General features: G+C 39.0%; 1 protein-coding gene across 3 annotated transcripts in view; it reads right to left on the bottom strand.

Moving 5' to 3' along the window:
• Positions 1-23,811, bottom strand: part of ARHGEF26 (Rho guanine nucleotide exchange factor (GEF) 26) — a 138,933-nt gene that overhangs the window by 54,507 nt on the left and 60,615 nt on the right. For all 3 annotated transcript variants that reach the window (XM_011958981.1, XM_011958980.1, XM_011958982.1), the window contains exons 7-9: positions 13,512-13,664; positions 9,958-10,087; positions 6,648-6,722 (exon numbers count right to left, since the gene is read on the bottom strand). In XM_011958981.1, coding sequence (XP_011814371.1) covers positions 6,648-6,722; positions 9,958-10,087; positions 13,512-13,664 — 358 coding nt within the window. The remainder of the gene's footprint in view (positions 1-6,647; positions 6,723-9,957; positions 10,088-13,511; positions 13,665-23,811) is intronic.

Genomic DNA, 23,811 nt, shown 5'->3' with positions numbered 1-23,811 from the left:
ATTTTATTTAATAATAAAAAATTATTAAAATGTCCACACTACACAAAGAAGTCTACAGATTAAATGTAAACCCTATCAAAGTACTAATGATATTCTTTACAAAAATATAAAAAATCCTAAAATTTATATGAAACCACGAAAGACCCACAATGGCCACAGCCATCCTAAGCAAAAAGAACAACATTGGAAGAATCACTTTACCTGACTTCAAATTATACTACAGAGTTATAATAACCAAGACAGCATGGCACTGGCATAAAAACAGACACATAGGCCAGAGAAGCAGTAAAAAAGAACTTAAAAACAAATCCACACACCTACAGTGAACTCATTTATAACATGAGTGCCAAGAACATACACTGAGGAAAAGACAGTCTAATAAACGGTGCTGGGAAAACTGAAAATCCATACTCAGAAAAATAAAACTGTACCCCTATCTCTTACTATACACAAAAAATCAAAATGGAGTAAATACTTAAATCTGAGACCTCAAACTATGAAACTACTACAAGAAAATTTTGGGGAGAATCTCTAGGACATTGGTCTGGGCAAAAATTCCTTGAAAAATACCCTACAACCACAGGCAACCAAAGTAAAAATGGACAAATGAGATCACATCAAGTTAAAAGTCTTCTGCAAAGTATACAGTCAACAAAGTGAAGAGACAACCCCCAGAAGAGAAGGAAAATATGTGCAAGCTACCCATCTGACAAGGGATTCATAACCAGAATATATAAGGAGTTCAAACAACTCTATAGGAAAAAATCTAATAATCCAATCAAAAATGTGCAAAGATTTGAATAGACATTTTTCAAAAGAAGACACACACATGGCAAACAGGCATATGAAAAGGTCCTCAACATCACTGATCATTAGCGAAATGCAAATCAAAACTACAATGAGATATTATCTTATTCCAGTTAAAATGGCTTATATCCAAAAGACAGGCAATAACAAATGCTGGCAAGGATGTGGAGAAAAGGCAACCCTCATACACTGATAGTGAGCATGTAAATTAATACAACCACAATGGAATACAGTTTGGAGGTTCCTTTAAAAACTAAAAATTGATTACTATATGATTCAGAAATCCTACTGCTGGGTATATACCCAAAAGAAAGGAAATCAGTATATCAAAGAGATATCTGGACTTCTATGTTTGCTGCAGCACTGTCTACAATAGCTAAGATCTTGAAGCAACCTAAGTGTCCATCAATAGATGAATGAATAAAGAAAATGTAGTACATATACACAACGGAGTATCATGCAACCATGAAAAAGAATGATATCCAGTCATTTGCAACAACATGGCTATAACAGGAGATCATTATGTTAAATGAAATAAGCCAGACACAGAAAGGCAAACATTACATGTTCTCATTTGTGGGATTAAAAAATTTTTAATGAACTCATGGAGAGTAGAATGATGCTTACTGGAGGCTAGGAAGGGTAGTCAGGGGCTGGGGAGGAGGTGGGGATGGTTAATGGGTACAAAAAAAAAAAAAAATGAATAAGACCTACTATATGATCTATAAAATAGCACAACAGGGTGACAATAGTCAATAATAACCCCCTACATTTTAAAAGGAAGAGTTTAATTGAATTATTTTTAATTCAAAAAATAAATGCTTGAGGGGATGGATACCCCATTCTCCATGATGTGTTGTTTTTTTTTTTTTTTTAAATACTTTAACTTCTAGGGTACATGTGCACAATGTGCAGGTTTGTTACATATGTATACATGTGCCATGTTGGTGTGTTGCACCCATTAACTCGTCATTTACATTAGTTATATCTCCTAATGTTATCCCTCCCCCCTCCCCCCACCCCACAACAGGCCCTGGTGTGTGATGTTCCCCACCCTGTGTTCAAGTGTTCCTGTTGTTCAGTTCCCACCTATGAGTGAGAACATGTGGTGTTTGGTTTTCTGTCCTTGCGAAGGTTTGCTCAGAACGATGGTTTCCAGCTTCATCCACGTCCCTACAAAGGACATGAACTCATCCCTTTTTATGGCTGCATAGTATTCCATGGTGTATATGTGCCACATTTTCTTAATCCAGTCTATCATTGATGGACATTTGGGTTGGTTCCAAGTCTTTGCTATTGTGAATTGTGTAGGAGTAAACATACGTGTGCATGTGTCTTTATAGAAGCATGAGTTATAATCCTTTGGGTATATACCCAGTAACGAGATGGTGAGGTCAAATGGTATTTCTAGTTCCAGATCCTTGAGGAATTGCCACACTGTCTTCCCATGATGTACTTATTTCACACTGCATGCCTATATCAAAATTTCTCATGTACCTCATAAATATATGTACCTATGATGTACCCACACCATTAAATAATAAAATAATAAAAATACTTTCATATCTACTTATCTATAAAAAACTACTTCAATACTTTTCAGGGAACAGGTGGTTTTTGACTACATGAGAATTTATTTAGTAGTGATTTATGAGATTTTGGTGTACCCTTCACCTGAGCAGTGTACACTATGCCCAATGTGTACTCTTTTATCCCATCCCCCTCTCCCTCCTTCTCCCCAAACCCCCAAAGTCTATTATATCATTCTTATGGCTTTGTATCTTCATAGTTTACCTCCCACTTATAAGTGAGAACACAAGATATTTGGTTTTCCATTCCTGAGTTACTTCACTTAGAATAATGGTCTCCAACTCCATCCAAGTTGCTGCAAAAGTCATTATTTTGTTTCTTTTCACAGCTGAGTAGTATTCCATGGTGTATATATACCACATTTCCTTTACCCACTCATTGGTTGATGGACATTTGGATTAGTTCCATATTTTTGCAACTGCAAATTGTGCTACTATAAACATGAGTGTGCAAGTGTCTTTTTCACATAATGACTTCTTTTCCTTTGGGTAGATACCCAGTAGTGGGACTGCTGGATTGAATAGTAGTTCTACTTTAGTTCTTTAAGGAATCTCCATACTGTTTTCCATACTGGTTGTACTAGTTTACATTCCCACCATCAGGGTAAAGGTATTTCCTTTTCACCGCATCCATGCCAACATCTATTATTTTTTTATTTTTAAATTATGGCCATCTTTGCAGGAGTAAGGTGGTACCTCATTGTGGTTTTAATTTGCATTTACAGTTAGTGATGTTGAGCATTTTTCCACATGTTTGTTGACCATTTGTCATACACATGTACTTCTTTGTAAATGGATGAAGCAATATGTTACAGTAAACGATTAAATAGAGCTTGACTATTTTGCCTCTGGGACAAAAGCTCATAATGTAACACTATCTCCAACTCTAAATAGAATTTTGATGAGGTCAGAGTTAAAGCAGTCATTCTCTTTCCATGGGAGAGTAAATAGAAGGAAATAACAGGGAAGATTCATTTGGCATAAGACCATCTCTTGATCACTATTCCTTACACAGTACATATCACTCTGGATGACATGAATTATCAGATTCCTATAGAAATTACCAGATTCCCTAAAATATCTCCCCACCCCCCGCATGTTAACAGACAATCAGGAGGTAACCACATTTTTCACTTTACAGAAATGTTGTTCTTGTTTTTAAGTTGTTTGATTAGGTCAGTAAGTCTTTCCAGGGCCCTAAATTAAAGAAATTGTCACAGTTTTTTCAGCAACATGCATGAGCAATTTCAGCGAAGTATTATTTGCATCTTGCAAACAAACTGCATTATTTTAATTACCAAAAAGGTATGACTCTTTTTTTTCCAAGAATGAGTAACTACCTAGAGACACTAACCCAAGAGATTAAGGCAGCATCTAGTTCCAAAATCTTGGGCCTCAACATACCAAATTTAACTCTCTAAAATAAAATATTGGGAACTCCCAATTTCTCTGATTTTAGATAAAGCAAACAAATGTAGTTCTACATTTTCATTCTGAACCATAAATGCTCTCTATACATACTCTTTCTGCTGAAAATATTCAATTGTTTTCCCAGAATCTATAAAACCTCATCAGTAACCTTTACAAATAAGAAAGAAGATTAATTCTTCAGCTGACTATGTTGATTTTAGGTTTCCTATAACACTGGGAGACTGAAGGAATCATTTTAATATTCATGACTCATGCTCAATAGACAGAAAGGTATGATTTCAGCTTCCCTATAACACTGGGAGACTGAAGGAATAATTCTAATATTCATGACTCATGCTCAATAGAGAGAAAGGTATGATGCCCTTCAGAGAAAGCAAGTCACTGGAGTGACATCTCTTCACATGATAGCCTTTTGTATACTTATAGTATCAACGTAAAGCAATTCACTGGTCTATTACATTTTTGCAAGCCTTTCCTGAAAGTATCAGTATGAAATCAAGTGAACAAGAGATGCCTGAAGGAATATAGTCATCTACTGTAACTAAGATGTAAAATTCTTGAAAAAAAGTAAGTAACATTTCAGGTTTAATTCAACAACCAATTACAAGTACTTTCCTATTTTTTTCTCTGTGCAAATTCTTTTTTTTCAGTTTCTTAGTAACAAACAGGCAAAATTTGTCAAAATATCATTTGTGTCCAAGACTAGAACTTCTCTAGTAGTTTCTCCTAAAAACCTTCCCCCGTTTCCCTCCCTTACCCTCCCCTAGGAAGACAGCATAGGGCTTGAGGTCTTGCAGGAAGCGCCACTGGCAGTAATACCTTATGTAACTTCTCACTTGTCAGGCTTTCTTTACTTAGTGTTCCCAAAATAGGTGTGCAGACCACTGATGGGATGAAGAGATGAATTTAAGCTCACAGATACACTTACTTTTAATACAAAACTGTATGTTAGAAAAATAAACAACTAGCTAATAAAACCCATGATTTTGTAATTATTATTGGCAAGGATGAGGATAAGTAAAATGGTGACTCGATGTAAAGTTGACTAAAAGAAACAGTACTTCATAGTAAAGTGGTACAAAGCCATACCCAATTCATATAGGGCTATGTAACTGGAGACATTTAGGAAGCTTCTGATGCTACCATTATCTTTGCTCCTCTGTGCCAACCTCGTACAACATCCTCAGTGATACTTATACCTTCTATTGCTTCCTCTCAGCTAGATATTTCTATTAGTAGCTAACCCTACCTACATTTTTCTAATCTTTAAACAAATACACTAACAAAGACCCTCTCTCACTTCCCTTTCAGCCACAGCTCTTTCTCTTTCCACTCCCCGAATCTTAGACAGTCAGCTACCACTGCTGGCTGGCTGCACATTCACACCTCCCTCTCATTTCTCCATACACTCAGCTCAGGTTCCCTGCCCCCGTCCCCCAACCCCAGTATATAACCTACCTGACGATAAACCCAAGGATAACTTCAATCATTATCTCACTTTATCTTTCAGGAGCATTCAACAGAGTTAACCACCAAATCATCTGCCATTTGCCAAGCTATTACGGTTTCCCTTCTTCTCTGGTATGTTTTACTTTGTTTTGATCTTTTTTTTTTAGTTTCCTCCACTGGCTTCTTTTCCCTAAATAAGACTGTGAATGCTAGCATTCCTCATGGTCATTCCTCAGGCTCACTACTCTTCTCATTCCATATAGTCTCCCTAAGTAACCTCATCCACTCTCCCAGCTCCAACTATTGTCCGTATGCTGATGATTCCCAAATCCATGTCTCCAGGTCTCCTCTCTGAGCTTCTGACTTGTTTATTTAGCCAACTTGGATGTTCTATAGGAATCTCAATGACAATGTGACCCAAATGGAACTTACCCACTCTCCCTATGTTTCTATTGTAGATGAAGAAGAGCATCCACCTTGCCGTTCAAGCCAGAGACCATAGTCCTTGACTTCTGTTCTGAAATGTGCTCATCCAATCAGTCCCCAAGCCTGCCTCCCCAGTATACAGGCAGACCTCTCACCACCTTACCATCATGTCAATAGAGGCCACTGCCATCCCTTGCTCATCAACTACCACTGGCCTCGGAAGTGGCCCCATCCCCACTATCATCTTCATAATACATGAATTTCACCTCTACATCATCTTAGGATCAGGCCCCCAACAGCCTAGCATGTATAACAAGGCCCCACACAGCTGGTTCCCCAGTGCTGTCTCTCAGATTGCGTTCTAGCTACACAGAGAACATTCCAGTTCTTCAAAATCTCCAATATCTTCTTGCCTTTGGATCTCTACACATACCTGAGACACACTCTTCCCACAATCCTGGGCTCAGAGCCACTCCTGGGTTAGGTCTCAGCTTAGACACCACTGTGGACTTCCCTGTCACGTCACCCACCACCCTCATTGTGACTCTATTTTAATGTCTGCCTTCCTCTTTCCACTGCACATTCCACGAGCGCAGTGAGCACACGTGTCTCACTCATCACTGCATTTCCAAGAAGTGGCACCATTCTTGGCACAGTGGTTGATACTCAACAACCACTTACTGAACGAGAAATGAATAAACAGCTATTCAGCCACCAAAAGAAAATGAGGTATCTGTAGGCCCTTAAAGCAAAACTGTCTGAAACAGCAAAAATACCAACTTCACTGAGTATAGCAAATATTATTTTGTTTTGCAACTACCTAAAGAATGCTGTGCAAATGGCCATGAGACTCTACCAGTTTTCAGCATCAAGCCAAGACACACTTTGTTCTGAGATAACTGAATGGTTTCCTGTCTCACAAATAAACTGTCACCCAACAGTTACCTTGCTTACTTCCTTCAAGGCTCTTTTGCAGACTTCATACTTCGGAGAGTCCTTAGGTGTTTTTTGACAGATAGTCTGTAATGAAATAAAGGTGAACAAAATTTATTGATTTATTTTATTAAGTAAAATAAAACCAATGTCCAGCCATATCCTCTTACTCATAGCAAACAATGCCAAACATGGTATTATGGATGAGTATGAGGATAATATTAAAACCCAATTTAAAAACCAGGAAATAATCTTTAAACACAGGATCCAAGTCTATCCAGGGAATGGTTAAGTAAGAAGATACAATTCAGAGGTGGGCACCCTGGCTTCAAATCCCAGGTCTGCCCCTTACTAGTTATGCAACCTTGGGCAAGTCACGGACTCTGTCTTTATAACCCTCTCTTTCCTCATCTGTAAAACTGGGGTGATGCCAAATATATCACAAGGTTGTTAGAAGTGTTAATGATAATTTATGTAAAGTTCTTTATGAGTGCCTGGCATACGGTACGCCCTCAATAAATAAGAGTTACTTTAATTATCACATTATAATCATTGTTATTAGAGGCAATTATATTTGTAGATGATACATTTTGAATGAAAAGAACAGCTGGGCACAGTGGCTCATGTCTGTAATCCCAGCACTTTGGGAGGCCAAGACGGGCAGAATGCTTGAGTCCAGGAGTTCAAGACCAGCCAGGGCAATATGGAGAAACCCCATCTCTACAAAAATACCAAAAAAAAATTATCCAGGCATGGTGGTGTGCACCTGTGGTCCCAGCTACTCAGGAGGCTAAGGTGGGAGGGTCACTTGAGCCCAGGAGGTGAAGGTCGCAGTGAGCCGACATCGCACCATTGCACTCCTGGGTGACAGAGTCTCAAAGAAATAACAAAGAAACAACCAAAAAAAAAAAAAATGAGCAAGGGAAAAAGAGCCTGCTGGGTTTTCTGTGATATATTTATACTGAGAAATTTCATTTGTGATAGTAAAATCAAGGTCAAACAGGGCCAATTCCCAGTAAATTTAACTACCTATAACTTTAAAGCTATACACACACATTCAAAGTCCAAAGAACCAATTTAATTATTGAAACTGTTTATTTCAATTTACAAGCTTAATTGAATTTTCAAATGAGGTAAAATTGAAGAGACGCTACTTTAAGTACATTTATATTCTGCCTAAATGGCCAGATTTCCACACATGAGAAACAGATTAGAGGAACAGGCATCAGGTAGAGGTAGAAAGTAGCTGGGGACTAGCAAGTCACTGGTCGCTTAAATGTACAGAAGCACCAAGCCAAGCCATCTGAAAGTCAGGCATCAAGATTTTTAACTACGTGCTATGTGAGAAACACAGAACACACCATCTGTGGAGGTTCTTATATTTTTTGACTACAATCTACTGTAAGAAATACTTTTACACTGCAACCAGCACACATGCACACACAAATGAACCAGGATTTTATGAAACAATATTTAACCACTTTATGAGCAATGTACATACGCTCATAATTCAAAAATCAGTTTTATGACCCACTAATGGGCATGAAAGCAGCATGAAAAATACTGGTTTATGTCCCTGAGAGCAGGCATCCGTAGCTGGACTCCATATATTGATATTTTATGTAAAATTCTGTGCATATACAAACTCTCTGGGAAGAAAAGCTATAGCTTTACTCAGAATCTCAATGGGGTCTGTGGCTTAAAAAAAGTTTAAAGCCTACTGAGCAATCATGGCATGAGTCTCCAACACTGTATAACATAACGTGTTCGATTTTGGAGTCCCATTCTATACAAGTAAATTTCTCAAATTTAAAGAGGCTATAAAAGGCTTGGCGATCATAGCATATATAAAATCTAGAAAACATGTTTAAAATGAATTTCATTTATTTTTGTTCTTTTATTTCAATTCTCAAAGAGGAATAAAATGCATTTTCAGAAGAAGAAAAATAATCTGAAAATTCCAAAGTCTAACATTACAAGAAATGTTATATTTACAAAGCACTCACTTCTTGTTTAAAAAAATAGTCACGTTTGAAATAATATTTCCTTATATGGACCAAAGTTTCCTTCTTAAGCCAAAATTTGATTTTGATAACTTAGCAGCATTCTATCTTTAAACACGATAAATACTGATTTCAAAAAAAAAAAAAATCAGAAAGTGAAATATTCAAAACCGCAAGCTTCCCAAAATGCACACAGGAGGGAAGTTCCTGAATTACAGGAGATGGGTGGAGAAGGTATAAGGGCAGTAGAACGAGGTGAACTTGAGGAGCACAGGGTGCTGTGAATCCTGAAATATCTGACAAAACCTCTCCAAAACTGCAGCAGTCAGCTAAATGCTCATGATCGCATGCTTTTACACATTTCAAAATTTCAGCATTTTTAAAGAATATATTTTAGGATTTACAATGGGAAACAGAGGTGAAATTTACTTTGTAACCTTAATCATAATTTTTAATATATATTTTACTTTAATCAGTAAAAATCAGGTATGTAAAAAGTTGACCTTATATCAACATTATGATCCAATTTTAAAGTAGGATTGTAACAAAGTATTTTCTAATTAGATCAAAAAGACACTCTGTGGTCCACTGCTGGGACGGCACCTGTGTCAAGCCACCCTGTTTTTCTCTTTTGCTGCTCTAGCAGCTCCAGTGCAGCCAGTAGCAGGCTCTCCTGCCCATAGCCTACCTGTCTTTTCAGCTGCACGTACTACTAGGCAGATTCCACTCACTCTTCCCAGTCATGTCTTGCCACTATTCAAAGTCAAACACTTGCTTTCTTCATGAATGCTGCCTAACACAAGAAAGATGCTGGGCTTTCCTCACTCACTTTGCACAACGATAATATAGGCAATACTAAGCCTTGTCATGCTGAAGAGACACTCATTCCTGTATGAAATGGAAGCCCCAGGGCACCTTGGAACATTATAGATGAAGGGATCTCAATGATCAGTCTGAGGAATCTTAGGCCCAAAGAGACTGAGTTGCTCAAGGTCACATGCCTAATGGCTTAGCTAGAATTGGAATCCAGGCCTCCTGACATAAAGAAGCCACAGCTCTTCCTATTTCAAAAACTGCTGAGTAAGTGGGTGATGAGATCCAATTTCTTCAGAATGACCACAGAAGTCTAAATGAAAGATAATTTCCAGAGATATCAGACACAGGTGAGACTTTCCAAACAAACACTACCTTCTCACTTAATTGGGGGATTTTTAGACCTTTAAATATGCATCAATTTAAGTGGAATAAGAATAATTTTCTTAATCAGATTTAGAGAAGCACAGCTATCCACAGAGGAAAAAGCCACTGTCATGTCTTACATCCATCAGCAGGGGAAGGCGGGTCACCCTCTGCATGGGGAGAATGAGAAAAGAGATCATGGGTAAGTTCCTACAGTCTTCATGGGACTCAATCCTTGACAATACTTCCTTAAAGGATGGATTGGTAGCTCTGAGGGAAAACAAAGAAAAGAGAAATTTCAAAATATGTCCTCCTCAAATTAAGCAGCAAGTGAAAATGTATTACAAGATACTGTGATAAATCTATATGGCATCAACTATTTTAAACTATATGAAAACATCATAAGCACTTAATTACACAGGCAAATATTAATGGCTTGTCTGCCTTTTATATTCGAGGCTGAATATAATAAGATGTGGATTTCACATAACAGTATTAACAACAAGGCAAAACATGTATGAGCTAGAAATTTATACAAGTGGAAGGTAACGAAATGAAGAAGCCATGGTATCATAATGGTGAATATATGGGTCATAAATCAGTATACAGACTAGGTCTTACATCTGATCATCTATAAACACATAAAATTAATAAGATCATAAATAATATGTTTTAAGCCACTTCTCCAGTCCTAGACAATGATATAAGAAATTAACAGTTAGACTGGATTTCAGAGGCTTTAGGCCACAAAGATCCTCTTTCTGAGACAGACAACCTTTTGATCACATCAGTCAAAATATTCCTCTTTTTCTCCTGTTAATGTAAGAAAAATATTCATGTTGCTATAACATTTCAACGAAACTTAGCAAGATACTGTGACATATATTCTTTCATGTGGAACCACCTAAATAACTTTTAAGGAAGGCCAGATAGGGATTCCAGTAAGAAAATGGAATTCAGAAAGGTCCCTACCTCACCAAGTAAATATGACTTAGTAACTGGCAAAGACAGAAGTCAAACCCAGGTTTGTTTGGTTTTTTTTGAGATGGAGTCTTGCTCTGTCACCCAGGCTGGAGTGCAGTGGCACGATCTTGGCTCACTGCAGCCTCCCAGGTTCAAGCGATTCTATGCCTCAGCCTCACGAGTAGCTGGGATTACAAGTGTGCGCCATGACGCCCAGCTAATTTTTGTATCTTTAGTAGAGACAGGGTTTCGTCATGTTGGCCAGGGTAGTCTCGAACTCCTGGTTTCAAGTAATCCCTCTGCCTCGGCCTCCCGAAGTGGTGGGATTACAGGCATGAGCCACTGTGCCCGGCCTCAAACCTAAATTTTCTAAGGTTAAATCTGACACTCTTGTCCCCCCCATCTCTCACTCTCTTACCTCACTTCATCCCATGAGGAGCTCTGTAGAGCTCCACTGCCACTTTCCAAGGCAGGGAGGGTAGGAGGTGGATGGATATTGTACTCCCATGAGGGGAGAAGGAAGCAGGATAGTGGCAATAGAGTCATTTAAAAAAAAATGTTATTTTGAAAATGAAATAATTTTGTTCAAGGCTGCTACTAAAAGCAGGGAGGGGGAGAATGCCAGAATAGCAAAAGAAATGATACAGTAACATTTCATTTCCATTTTCTCTAATTGAGAAGGTTTAAGTTTCCTTTTACTGACAGCTTTGACAAGATTTTTAGAAAGTTAAAAAACATATTTAAAAAACTCTAAATTAGTTGTATATTTAAACAACTCAGGTCCTAGTCCCCTACCTCACCTTCCAAAGGCTCTGATTAAATAGTCTGGGATGGACTCTGGACACTGCATATTTGCTCATTTCCAGGCCCCAAAGTATTTCTAACATACAGTTAGAATTGAAAGCCACTGTTCTAACCTTAAATTCACATCAACTGTGGGCCAGGCGCGGTGGCTCACGCCTGTAATCCCAGAACTTTGGGAGGCAGAGACAGGTGGATCATGAGGTCAGGAGATCGAGACCATCCTGGCTAAAACGATGAAACCCGGCCTCTACTAAAAATACAAAAACATTAGCCAGGTGTGGTGGCATGCACTTGTAGTCCCAGCTACTCAGGGGGCTGAGACAAGAGAATCGCTTGAATCTAGGATGTGGAAGTTGCAGTGACGCAAGATTGTGCCACTGCACTCCAGCCTGGGCGACAGAGCGAGACTCCAACTGGGTGGGGGAGGGGAAATCACATCAACTCATCAACTGCAACAAAGCCCCTGAAAACACAACTACTAATTGCCATGTGAAAGTGCAGATGATGTTATCATTAAGCTAATTTAGATAAAACCTTTAAGAGTCACAGGATGCATAGCAGTACCTAGTGACATTTTTTTAAACTCTGCAAAACAAAATGAAACTCAAATTTCTCTCTAATTCAAGGCCTTGTTTTCAGACATGAACTTGCATTCTCTAACAGTTACAGAGCAACCTCTGTCCCTAGAGCAGCCGTTCCCACCAGAGGGTGGTGGAGTGAGGAAGTGATGGGTGTGGTTTTACCCTCAGGGGACCTTCTGCAATGTCTGGGGAGATTTTTGGCATCCAGCAGATGGAAGCCAGGGATGCCCTTAAGCATCTTACCATGCATAGGACAGCCCACCACAAAGACTTATCCAGTCCAAAATGTCAATTGTGCGAACAAACCCTGCTTTATACTAAAAACCTCATTTGGGGTTGGCAGCCGTATGTTTTCCACCCTGGCTATACGAAAATGTCATGAGGATGTGAAGAAAGGGGGCCATCATCAGCCTTCTCCAGCTTGGAGGCTTTGACTATTTCTCCAAGCAGCCATAAGTTAGTCATCCTCAACCCCTACTCCTCCATAGGGGTCTCACATATTGCACAGTTGACCAAAGCTCCATGCTATGGTCATAAATGCCACAACTCACAGGAGGGGGTGAGAATGATAACAGCCATTACAAACTGGGTTTATAGCAGTGCACAACTGTGCTATAAAACAGCTACTTGTGATAAACAGGACTCTTTAAAATACACATAGGCATTACTGAACAATTGGTGACTCTTTTCAGGACACAGATGGCATTATGTATCACATCAAAACTCTCAGTAACCTAAAAAGGACAAAAAGAAGTGTCAGGAAATCTAATACTTGAGACTTCTGCTGCATAACTGAAATCTTCAAGAACATTATTTTTTTCTATCGCCTTCCTTCAGAACTTCTCTCCTCTCCTCAATCCTAACTACCCAAGGGGAGGAATAATCAGCAATTTTTGTAAACAATTCGTTATCATTTGTCAATTGAACGGAGGCAGATTAGAATAGTAGAGAAAACCCTGGATCTTAGCTTCTAGCTCCATCTACTCAAGAATTCCCTCTAGGCCTCAGGGAAACCACTTAATTGCCAGTTAAAAGCTCAGAAAACTGCCGGTTTGGAGTGAGGACCACCTCCGTGTCTTGCAGCAATTAAAAACAAAGAAACAATAAACAAGGACAACATCAAGAACAAACTATAATTTCATAAGACAGAAAATTCTCTACCCACTAGATTTTTCTACTTAAACACCCTCGCCCTAAAAGTAATGCTCTTAAACATTTCTCCTCTGGGAAATAGCCTATCAGAAGGCATTTCTAAATACAATTCAAAAGATCAATTAATTTCAGTCAATGTAGACTAATTAAAACTAGGTTAGACTATTAAAACTGCAGCATTCAACATTGCTTACAACAATTTTTGTAGTGTTCTTTGTTGGTAGACTTCATTTGTGCAGTATTTCACATATGGGTCAAATGTGGATGCTGTGTGTTTTTCCACAATGTCACTTATATCATCTATGAAGATATTATTCTGATGTCTTGCTTCCAACTCTATAAAGAACCTGAAAAATCAAAGGGAAAAAAGTTTACATATCTTTCATACACTCTAACAGATAACAGGTTATCCTCATGTAATGTTATTACATGGGGTTTGAAAATTCAACAGTACACAATACCAACTAAAAAATATTTTTAAAAACTACAAAAATTTTATCTAAGTTTAAATCTATCATATCAACACCTCCTTGAGGATGGGTATTGTGGCTCATGCCTATAATCTCAGCACTTTGGGAGGCTGAGGCAGGAAGATCACTTGAGGCCAGGAGTTCAAGACAAAACCAAAAAAAAAAAAAAAAAAAAACGTTATTGCTTCAAGTGTTTGGCTTCAAACACCGATAATCTGAGGCATTGCTCTGCCTTCAGGTACTTTAGACTAAACATATTTCACTATTTTTCAAGAATTCTTTATGGGAAGGGGAGTGAATGCTTATATATTTTATTTATTGAAAAGTACATGAACAAAACACCTAAATAAATGCTTAAAAAATAAGTCTGAGGCCAGGTATGGTGGCCCACACTTGTAATCCCAGCACTTTGGGAGGCCGAGGCAGGTAGATCACGAATTGGAGGGATCGAGACCATCCTGGCCAACATGGTGAAATGCCGTCTCCACTAAAAATACAAAAATTAGCCAGGTGTGGTGGCACGTGGCTGTAGTCCCAGCTACTTGGGAGGCTGAGGCAAGAGAATCGCTTGGACCCAGGAGGCAGACGTTGCAGTGAGCCAAGACCGCGCCACTGCATTCCAGCCTGGCAACAGAGACCCTGTCTCAATAAAAATTTAAAAAAAAAAAAGACAAAAAAACCAACAGTCTGAAATAAATCTAACACTATAGGGTTTTTTCTCTCAAAATAAAAATAATCATATTATTTTAAATCTGATAATATAAATGGTATTTAAATCTCTCCCTTCCTCCCTCCAATCCCTTCTTTTCTCCCTGCTTTCCTTCTTTCTTTCCTTCCTTCCTTCCCTCCCTCCTTCCTTCCTTCCTTCCTTTCCTCCCTCCCTTCCTCTCTCTTTCTTTCCTTTCTTTTCTTTCCTTTCTTTCTTTTCTTTCTTTCTTCTGAGAAAGGGCCTCACTCTGTCACCGAGGCTGGAGTGCACTGGCATTATCTCTCACCTCACTGCAATCTCCACTTCCCAGGATCAAGTGATTCTCCTGCCTCAGCCTCCTGAGTAGCTGGGATTACAGGCATGTGCCACCAGGCCTGGCTAATTTTTGTATTTTTTAGTAGAGATGGGGTTTCACCATATTGACTGGGCTGGTCTCAAACTCCTGACCTCAACCGATCTACCCACCTTGGCCTCCCGAAGTGTTGGGATTACAGGCGTGAGCCACCACACCCGGCCAGTGTTACCAGATTTAGTGTATAAATAGATAGCAATTTAAGGTCACCTAAATAGATACACACAAACAAGTATATGTATCTATAATATACATATATATGATATATATCATTATATATGTCATATAGATAGCCATTGTTTATCCATTCATCTGCTGATGGAGACTTGGGTAGTTTCTAGTTTTTGGCTACCTGGAATAATGCTGCTATGAACATTTGCATACGAATATCTATTTGTGTGCCTGTTTTCAAGTCTCTGGGGTATACATCTATCGGTGGAATTTTAACCACATTGTGCAATAGTATGTGTATGGGTGTGGGGGTGTAGGTATCTGTGTGTGTGTGTGTTTGAGAGTGTGTAGAGAAATGATAGCATAATACCTGAACCAAAACAGAAGAAGCTGAATTATATACCAAGGAGAGGTTAGTTCACTAAACAAAATTGAGTAAGAAATGATCCTTTCCCTCCCAACACTCGCAATGGAGTGGTTGATGGGAGGCATGCAGCCAATTACAACAGAGGATCTAAAACACAGGTGTGGTATAATAAAATAATAAGTATTTGGTCTTCATCCCTGGTTCTTGGAACACAGCTCCCGAAATACCTGGAATCTCCAGAGTGATAGTGTCTTTCGTATGCCAGCGAGATGACTGGTAGCTAGGGGCCCTTAGATAGCTTCGGCATGGCTCTCCACATGCCAGAAAGACCAAGCAAGGATTGCAGGGTTGGAACTTTTAGCCATCCCCGCCTACCTCCAGTCATAAGAAGAGAAGAGTTTGAGTTCAATTGTCAAGGAACGATGATTTAATCAATTATGGCTACGTAATGGAGCCTCCATCATAACCCTTAGTTGATGGGGTTAGGGAGGGATGATGAACACCCTGAGGTGCTAGGAGGGTAGCAGGCCCTGAGAGGGACTAGGTGCTCTGCAGTACCTACACCCTCTCCAGCCTTGCCCTGTAACAATCCTTGTATTTGGCTGCTCTTGAGTTGTACCCTATATAATAAACCAGAAATTGCAGAGTACCTTCCTGAGTTCTGTGAATCATTTTAGCAAAGTATCAGGGCCTGAAAGAGTGGTGGATTGTGGAAATCCCCCTGCAACTTCGTAGCCAAGTCGGAGAGAAGTGTGGGTAACCTGGGGACCCAATGTTTGCATCTGCTGTCTTAAATGAGGGCAGTTTTGTGGGCTGAAACCTTAAACCTGTGGAGTCTGATGCAAACTCAGGGTGGTTAATGTCGGAACTGAAATTGTAGGCCTGGAAATGTAGGACACACAATTGGTGTCTCGAGGGTTAGAGAACTGGTTGATATAAGAAAAAAAAATCACACATTTGGTGTCAGAAGTATGGTGAGTAAAAATAAAGAGGCCTAGAAAGAAAACTCCAGAGGGCAGAATAACCAACCCCACGGTAAGCACAGGTGAGGACACGTGTAAGCTGGATCATCACTGCCAAGGATGACATGACGGGAGCAGGGGAGATAAGCACAATGGGCAGAGGAAGCAACGTGGGTCTGGTTGGGGAAACTGGAAAGTTCAGTGGAGCTGAGGTATAGACTCTAGGAGGAACAAGGGCACAGAAAGAAGACTGCAGAGCAGGCTTGAGCTCAATTGCAAAGGTTAGACTGCGTGCTGGAAAGTTTAGGATTAATCTGCAGACTGTAAGAAACCACTGGAGGTGTGGAAGCCAATAAATCACTCAATCCGAGAAAACTGGAGCAGAGCAAGGATGGATTACTAGCAGGGAGGGACAGATGGCAAGCAGGCTGGTTAGGTGGCTAATCTGGGCAAGTCAACAATAAAGCCTAGTAGTGGAAAATCAAGAGAGGACACAGCGTAGGGTAACAATCTGGAGATAAAATTAATAGACTCAAGAAATTCGTTAGATCGGAAGTCAAGGAAGATGCTGAGATTTCCGGTCAAGGTTTCCACCTGGGCAATAAAGTGGGTTCTTAGACTATTAATGAAGACAGAGATTCAGGAAGAGGGGGAAGAAGCAGGAAGAGCTCCATTTAATTTTGCCTTGGAGATGTCTAATGGACAGCTAAAAATACACATCTGTGAGAATTCAGAGGAATGTGAATTCTAGGTACTGTATAGTTGAGACTACTTGATTTCTAGCTGGTTTTCACGTAAATATGAAATATTCGTACAACTGTTTTGTAATGCAAATGTATAGAAAATTGTTCAAAGAAAATCGAAAAAAGAAGAAACCATTTGTAAGGCCATTATCATGTAATTCTAGAATATAAATATCTTGAGGCAAGTATCTCTTACAATTTGTCTTTAGCTTACACTGTTACCAGCCTGAAGGAATGCAACTATATAACCAAAAACAACAGTAACTTGGCTTTTCTCAATGAAAAAGAAAATTTCATTTATTACTGTAAAAGTTTTGCCAAAGTACAATATTAAAAAGAAGGTACTAATTAAATATCTGTTTATGCTACTTACTTCAATATAAACCAAACCATCCATCTTTTATTTTTACAATGATGTAATTAAGACATAATTTAAAGCTTTCTATGTTAAATGATCTACTGGTTATTCTGGGAAATTTGCATACTTTACTAAGTGAGCTAGCTACAAAAAGACCAAGAAAGTATTTCTAAAACATGAGGTATGATTTCGGGAACCAAGACTGCTGGTGAATCAAATCAAATCTGAAGCAAAAGTAAAAGTATTCTGGTTCCCTGGATGAAACTTGAATGAAATAATCTGGGCCTACTGGGAGGACAACTTTTTAATGGAAATATGTATTTAAGTTCTATGAATTTTTTTCTGGGGTATACTTTCATTATTTCCTCTTTGTAGTATTACCAAGATGTTCATGTTTTATAACCAACCATGTTACACAACCTTTATCTTTTTTTCCCCCTAAAGCATTTCCAATCTCACCCCTAAAGAGAAACCCTCTGTGGACCAGGAAAAGCTGCCTAGAAACATTCTCTCCTAACCAGAAACACAAGTTAGCCCTGTTTGACTGTCAACTCACCATCACAAGGAAACTCACACCCATACGTCAAACGAGTGCTTTAAATGATTGCAGTCTGCCCAGGTGAGCTCCTCAGCTGTGCAGACAATGGTCCTATCAAACATACAAGGCCAACCTCCCAGGAGGTTCAAGATTCAGCTAAAACCCATGTTTGAAAAAACAGCCTGATGTGGAGCTTGCTTATGGTCTAGTAAGCTTTCGTCTAACATTTTTTAAAACTGCAGGGATTTTCTTTAGGCCTTTTGTGGTTGCTTTATTATGTGATGATCTTAAATGTGGCACTACATTTTTGAGGAAAAAAACAAAACCAACAGCGAGCCTGCTTTATGAGATGGTCATTATACCCATTTTACAGATAAGAAAACCAAGGCAAAGAGTGCTTAAGTCACAACTTAGTTTGAAACCAGAGCCAGACCCTGTGCTTGAACCAAAACACCTGCAGTCTCAGCTCTCAGCGGCAGGCTGATCTTGCCCACCTGTTACTACTGGCCAGCCCTCAACGAAGACATCCAGCAAGAAGAGTAGCAGCTGGAACTGAAAAGAAAGAGTTCATTTTCCAAGAAGATTAATGTTGAATAGTCTCAGCAAATAAATTACAGATATCAACAGAGTGCAGACGTTCACAGTAAGATCCATGCCACGACAAGATGTGAAGACAACAGACGGGTCCGCAACCATATTAGGTTCAGCCTCCAAGAAAGATAATCAGGAGAATCACAGCCAGCAATGTGCTCTGGTCCTGGCTGACACAGTGTGATCAAATACTGGTTTACGGGTGCCCTGTGAAGCCCTCTGGGGGTTATTCATTTTGGCCCTCCTATTCTCGCTCCCCTTTTTGCCTCATGAATCCCACTCATCCTTCATGTATCAGATTAAATTTCATCTCTTCCAGGAAGCTTTCCCTGACCCTACTGGGATAGGCTAAGCTCTCTGGTTCTACGACTTCATAAACCCCCATACTTTTTCTTCAGTGTACCTGCTATGATGGTAATTAATTCTTTTATAATTTTTGTTTACTTTTGTCTCTCTTAGCAAAGTCTAGAAGATGGGGCCATGTCTGTTGTGTTCACTACTGTATCTATATATATATATATAGTGTGTGTGTATATATATATTGTGTGTACATACATATATATAGTGTGTGTGTGTATATATATAGTATGTGTATACACAAACACACACACACACACACACACCCCAGACCTGGCCACAGTACCTGGAATATAGGAGACAGTCAAATATTTGATAAGTGAATATATAAACAAATGAAATGTATTGTTTTAAATAGAAAATGATACAGGTGAAACATGTAAAAGAATTTTGTTCTATTATTATTTTACTGAGAGAGTAATAACCACAAATTGGGTCAGTCTCTGTCTTGCTTTTAAAGTGGTCAGTCTCTACCTTGCTTTTATCACTGATAAGTCAACATATATATAATTGACCACAAGTTGGTTTCCCAGAACTGCACTAGGTACAGGAAGGGCCACCTATGGAGACACAAACTCCCAGCACAAGTCTTTACAATTCTTCAATTAGGATTACTAAAGTGAGACCAAGTCCAATCTGAGTTTCTTCAACGCCAGCTGCATTTTCTGAAAAACCTGCCAGACCAGCCCCTCCCCTATCCAATTCAGGAGGATGCCAGGGAGGCTAAGCAGCTCAGCCCTCAGCGTTCTAGCTCTGGAAACACAGGAAAAAAGGAGCTCTGGTTATAATCAATGCCGCTGTCCTGTGCTCTCCTCAGAATGGCATCCTTACAAGGTACTTTTACTTCATTAATATCCATCTGCCTAAAGCAAACTGAAATCATTCCTGGACGTCTCCCTCACTTAAATGAGCTGTCAATCTAAATGGCTGCATTATCCTACCAGAGAAGGTCACATTCACTTAGGCTGGAGACTTGTAACATACCAGGCAGGTTTTACATGTCTACGTTGCTGTTATATAATAAAATATCTTCACTAAACAAAGAAATATTCCGGATAAGTGGCAGCAAACTATGTGCTGCTGGAAATACTTTCCTAATACAGAACGTTCTGTACTCTACCAAAATGAATTTATATCTGCTGCCAGTAAGTGAGATTTGGGGCTTCTTTATTTGGAATTTTTTTGGTGGTCACATTGACACTGAAGGTCGACATCAGTTTCTTTTGACATACTGGATCAGAGAGAGTAAAAGCATGGCAAGCGCACCGCCATTAACCCATGGCAGGTATCAGTAACTGTCTGGAACTCTGCCTACATGCAGTTTACACTCCAAGCAGCCATTAATGATACATCAAAATCAATGCTGAAGAAGATGAAGCTCATCAATGAATCCTTCACCAGAGACTAACAGTGATAGGAAATGTGTTGATTTGACAAACGTATAGGACAGTTGCTTCTCAATCAGAAAATATCCTACCTACATCCTGATCTGGTAAAGGTCTCAAGAGATTTCCTTTTCAGCAGACTATATGTCTTCTCACATTCTATTTTAGCCTTTTCTTCTGAAATTTTATCTCTGGATTGATAATAAGAGGATAAGAAATTAAAAGTGGTTTGGGACATGAGGGAAAAAAAAAGTTCTAAACAAAAATGCTCTGGTAGTTCTCGTTCCCATTCTTACAGCTACTGTTTGATCCTTAAAATCTCTAGGATAATTTTTGTTAAACAATTCTTGTCATCCTGTTAAACCTTAAAGATCAGCCTGGATAAACAGCAGAAAAGACTGAGGTAAAATACACAAGCTAAGGGTATTTTCAGGACTTTGAATCAAAGGGTTTTCTTAGCCTTAATACCACACAACACAGAGCCTGCTTAGGTTTAAATCCAGCTCTGCACAGACACCTTCAGTTCAAGGCACCTGGCAAATCCCAAAAAAGGAGAAGGAGAGTGGAGTGGGAGCCCGGGGAAGGAGAGGCAGAGAAACTACAAAACCAAGTGCCCCTCAACTCTTCTGTATCAGTTAAGGCTCCGACGTACGTAGTCCTTCCTCTTACTGATAATGTATTTGCTAGAAGGAATATATACAAGACCATACAAATATAGGAAAACAATATAAAGAAAAGACCTTGCAATTCTAATACTATTAAGACTGAGTTTTTGCCTAAAAATGACCATTTAAAGTATTTATCATCTGAACTTGTTTCACAGAAATAAAGTGGAGAAAAAGGAACTTGTTCCCATGGTAACCTGCAGACTTGATTCTTTTGTTTCTGTGCTACTCAAATGCATTCACCCATATTTTAATTTCTCCCAGAAATGAGGATAACACTCCTCAGATATAGGGATAATGAATGACAGAAAACATATGCCAGCACTCTTATCACAACATCCTTAGAAGAGAAAAGAGTCTGTGAATGCTTGGGCCTGAGATGCTCTGGGTTATTATGGAGAGTTTTTCAATTTATAATTACATTTTTTATGTGGATATAACCATTAATCTCCATCTAATGAAAACTGCCCCCTAATTTTATATATGACCATGGAGACACAGACAAGTATGCCTGTTCACCCCAGGATCTCCAGTGCCTAACAAAGAGTAAACACTCAATAGATGTGCTGAATGAATCAATACTAGGTACCTATCATTCTTCTTTGCCCCACTATTAAAGTGCATTCTTCCAAGGAGAACAATGAGAAAAAAATACAAAGCAAGTATCTACCAGGATGATTTAATAACCACATTAAATTATCACTTCTGATGGGGGTGAGCTCTGCGGAGAGGCCAGCTTTCCCAGCTGTCAGAATCAGGCTGGCAAATATCACGTGTGGAAGTTTACACTCCGTACACAGCATCCTCCATGCAGGGTTTGTATCTGCAAGAACAGTTTTGCTAATCCATTGCTGGCAAAAATTCTTGAAAACTCAAATCCTAGGAAAGATTTCTGACTTCTAAGGAACATTTGCTTTTAGGATATGATTGCTATAAAACCAATTATGTGACCTTTTCATTTTGGCTGCCCAGAAGGGTATTGCTGTTTAATCCTCACTCATAGAAACTCTAACAGAAGTGGCTAGGCATGCTTGCTCTCTTCAACTCTGCCTTCTCTGCCTTGTTTTGTTTCCCATTTAAACAGCCTCATTGAGTACATGTATTTCATTGTAAGTTTCCTTGAGCCTTTTATGGATGCAGTTGGGGTATAAATAATAAATTATAAACAAACTGGGAGAATGTGGATTCTTAGTTGCTGCTTGGAAACTGCACCAAGAATGAATTTACAGAATATTGGAATGAAGTCAAATAAAACAAAAAAGTTTTTGCATGCCAAAGCCCCCTTTCCTATTGTGGACTGGTCATTCTGGGATAAAAATCAGTACAGGAAAGAACACATTTCTCTTTGGGCACTATTATTCCAATTCCTTTTCAGGGAGCGCCCATGATACTTCACATCCAAATTCAGCCAACGGTAAAAATAACATTCAAAGTGAGCCCCAAATCCTTGAATCTCAGGTTTTCTTTATTGAATATGCCCCCCGAAAGCTGTCTTCCTAAAAATAAGAAATGCTTTCTATGGCTTCCATCAGTTTCATTAAAACAAAACAAAACAAAGAAACAAACCAAAAAATGGAACCAGAGTACAGAATTTTGAAAAACTCTAGAGGTCAGTTTCTTAAGCCACAGTATCCTAAGGAAAATGATGCTTGTCTACATGAGGGAAATAGAATTTCACTTCCTTTCTGATATTTTCCAATCCTGCTCCAGCTTATATGAAGCAGCTGATTCCAGCTTACCCCTTTCACACAACCCTCCCCTTCAACTTTAATCAAAAGCTTTAAAATACTTTCTTTTTAAATATTATTAGCATGGATTAATAAAGCATCAGAATAAAAAGATGTATGGGGTAAACAAGTCCTTGCCCTGATTTTAAGTAGATTTGGAAATGATAAATTTCCATTATTCATTTATTAAAACCAAACAACTCAGTGGAGAAGACAGGGCCAACCATCCTGCTATAGACAGTAATCGGCCCAAGAAAGACCACTGGCAACCAAGAGAAAAAGGAAGCATGCCAGGAAGAAAAGGTCTTGTAAATCAAAGGTAGTGAGAATAAAAGAATGAAAAGAGGGAAAGTATGCTTATTAGGTTTCCAAATCACCTCCTCAACACCAAAGACCAGACTTTCCACCTTCTCTTTTTCTCAAACTTTATGCTTTCCTTTTCCTTCCATATTGGTGAGATGGGATCTGTTACCTCATGAGTAAACTCTATAATAATATCTATAAGTGAATACACTTCCAGACAAAGTCCATTTCACAGATTGCCACACTGTACATACTGTAGCACTAGCAAGGCTAATTATGTACCATGCACACCACCTCTTTGGGAAATGTTAGCAGGGTACTGGTTACAAGTGAAAACTCTAGAGCCAAACCACCTGGGTTCAAATCCCAGCTCCCTCTTTTATTAGCCATATACCCGTAGGCAATTTTACATCCCCACATCATGCCTTTATTTCCTTATTTGCAAAATGGGAATATAATGGTATGATCTCATTAGGTTCTCATGCTGACTAAATGAGCTAAAACATGTTAAGTGCCTAGAACATGATCTGGCACATGGTACATGCTCATTAACATTAATCGTCATTTAAAGTGCAATAAAATGCCTTTCCCTCCCATATGAATTCATAGAATTCACATGTCTTTTAAATAATGCCAGCAGGCTTCTTCATTTTCTAGTTAATGCAGTTCAAGGACAGCAAGCCTCATTTCTATCCTGTATTTCCATTAAGTCCGGGTGGGCAGGTGTAACATAATCCTGTCATATAGCAGATCTGCTCAGAATCACAGGTAAACACTTTCTCATCAACTTTTTAAA

The sequence above is a fragment of the Colobus angolensis genome, unplaced genomic scaffold, assembly GCF_000951035.1.
Source record: "Colobus angolensis palliatus isolate OR3802 unplaced genomic scaffold, Cang.pa_1.0 Scaffold48, whole genome shotgun sequence".
Lineage (NCBI taxonomy): Eukaryota > Metazoa > Chordata > Mammalia > Primates > Cercopithecidae > Colobus > Colobus angolensis.
This window is presented reverse-complemented; position numbering and strand designations above follow the sequence as displayed.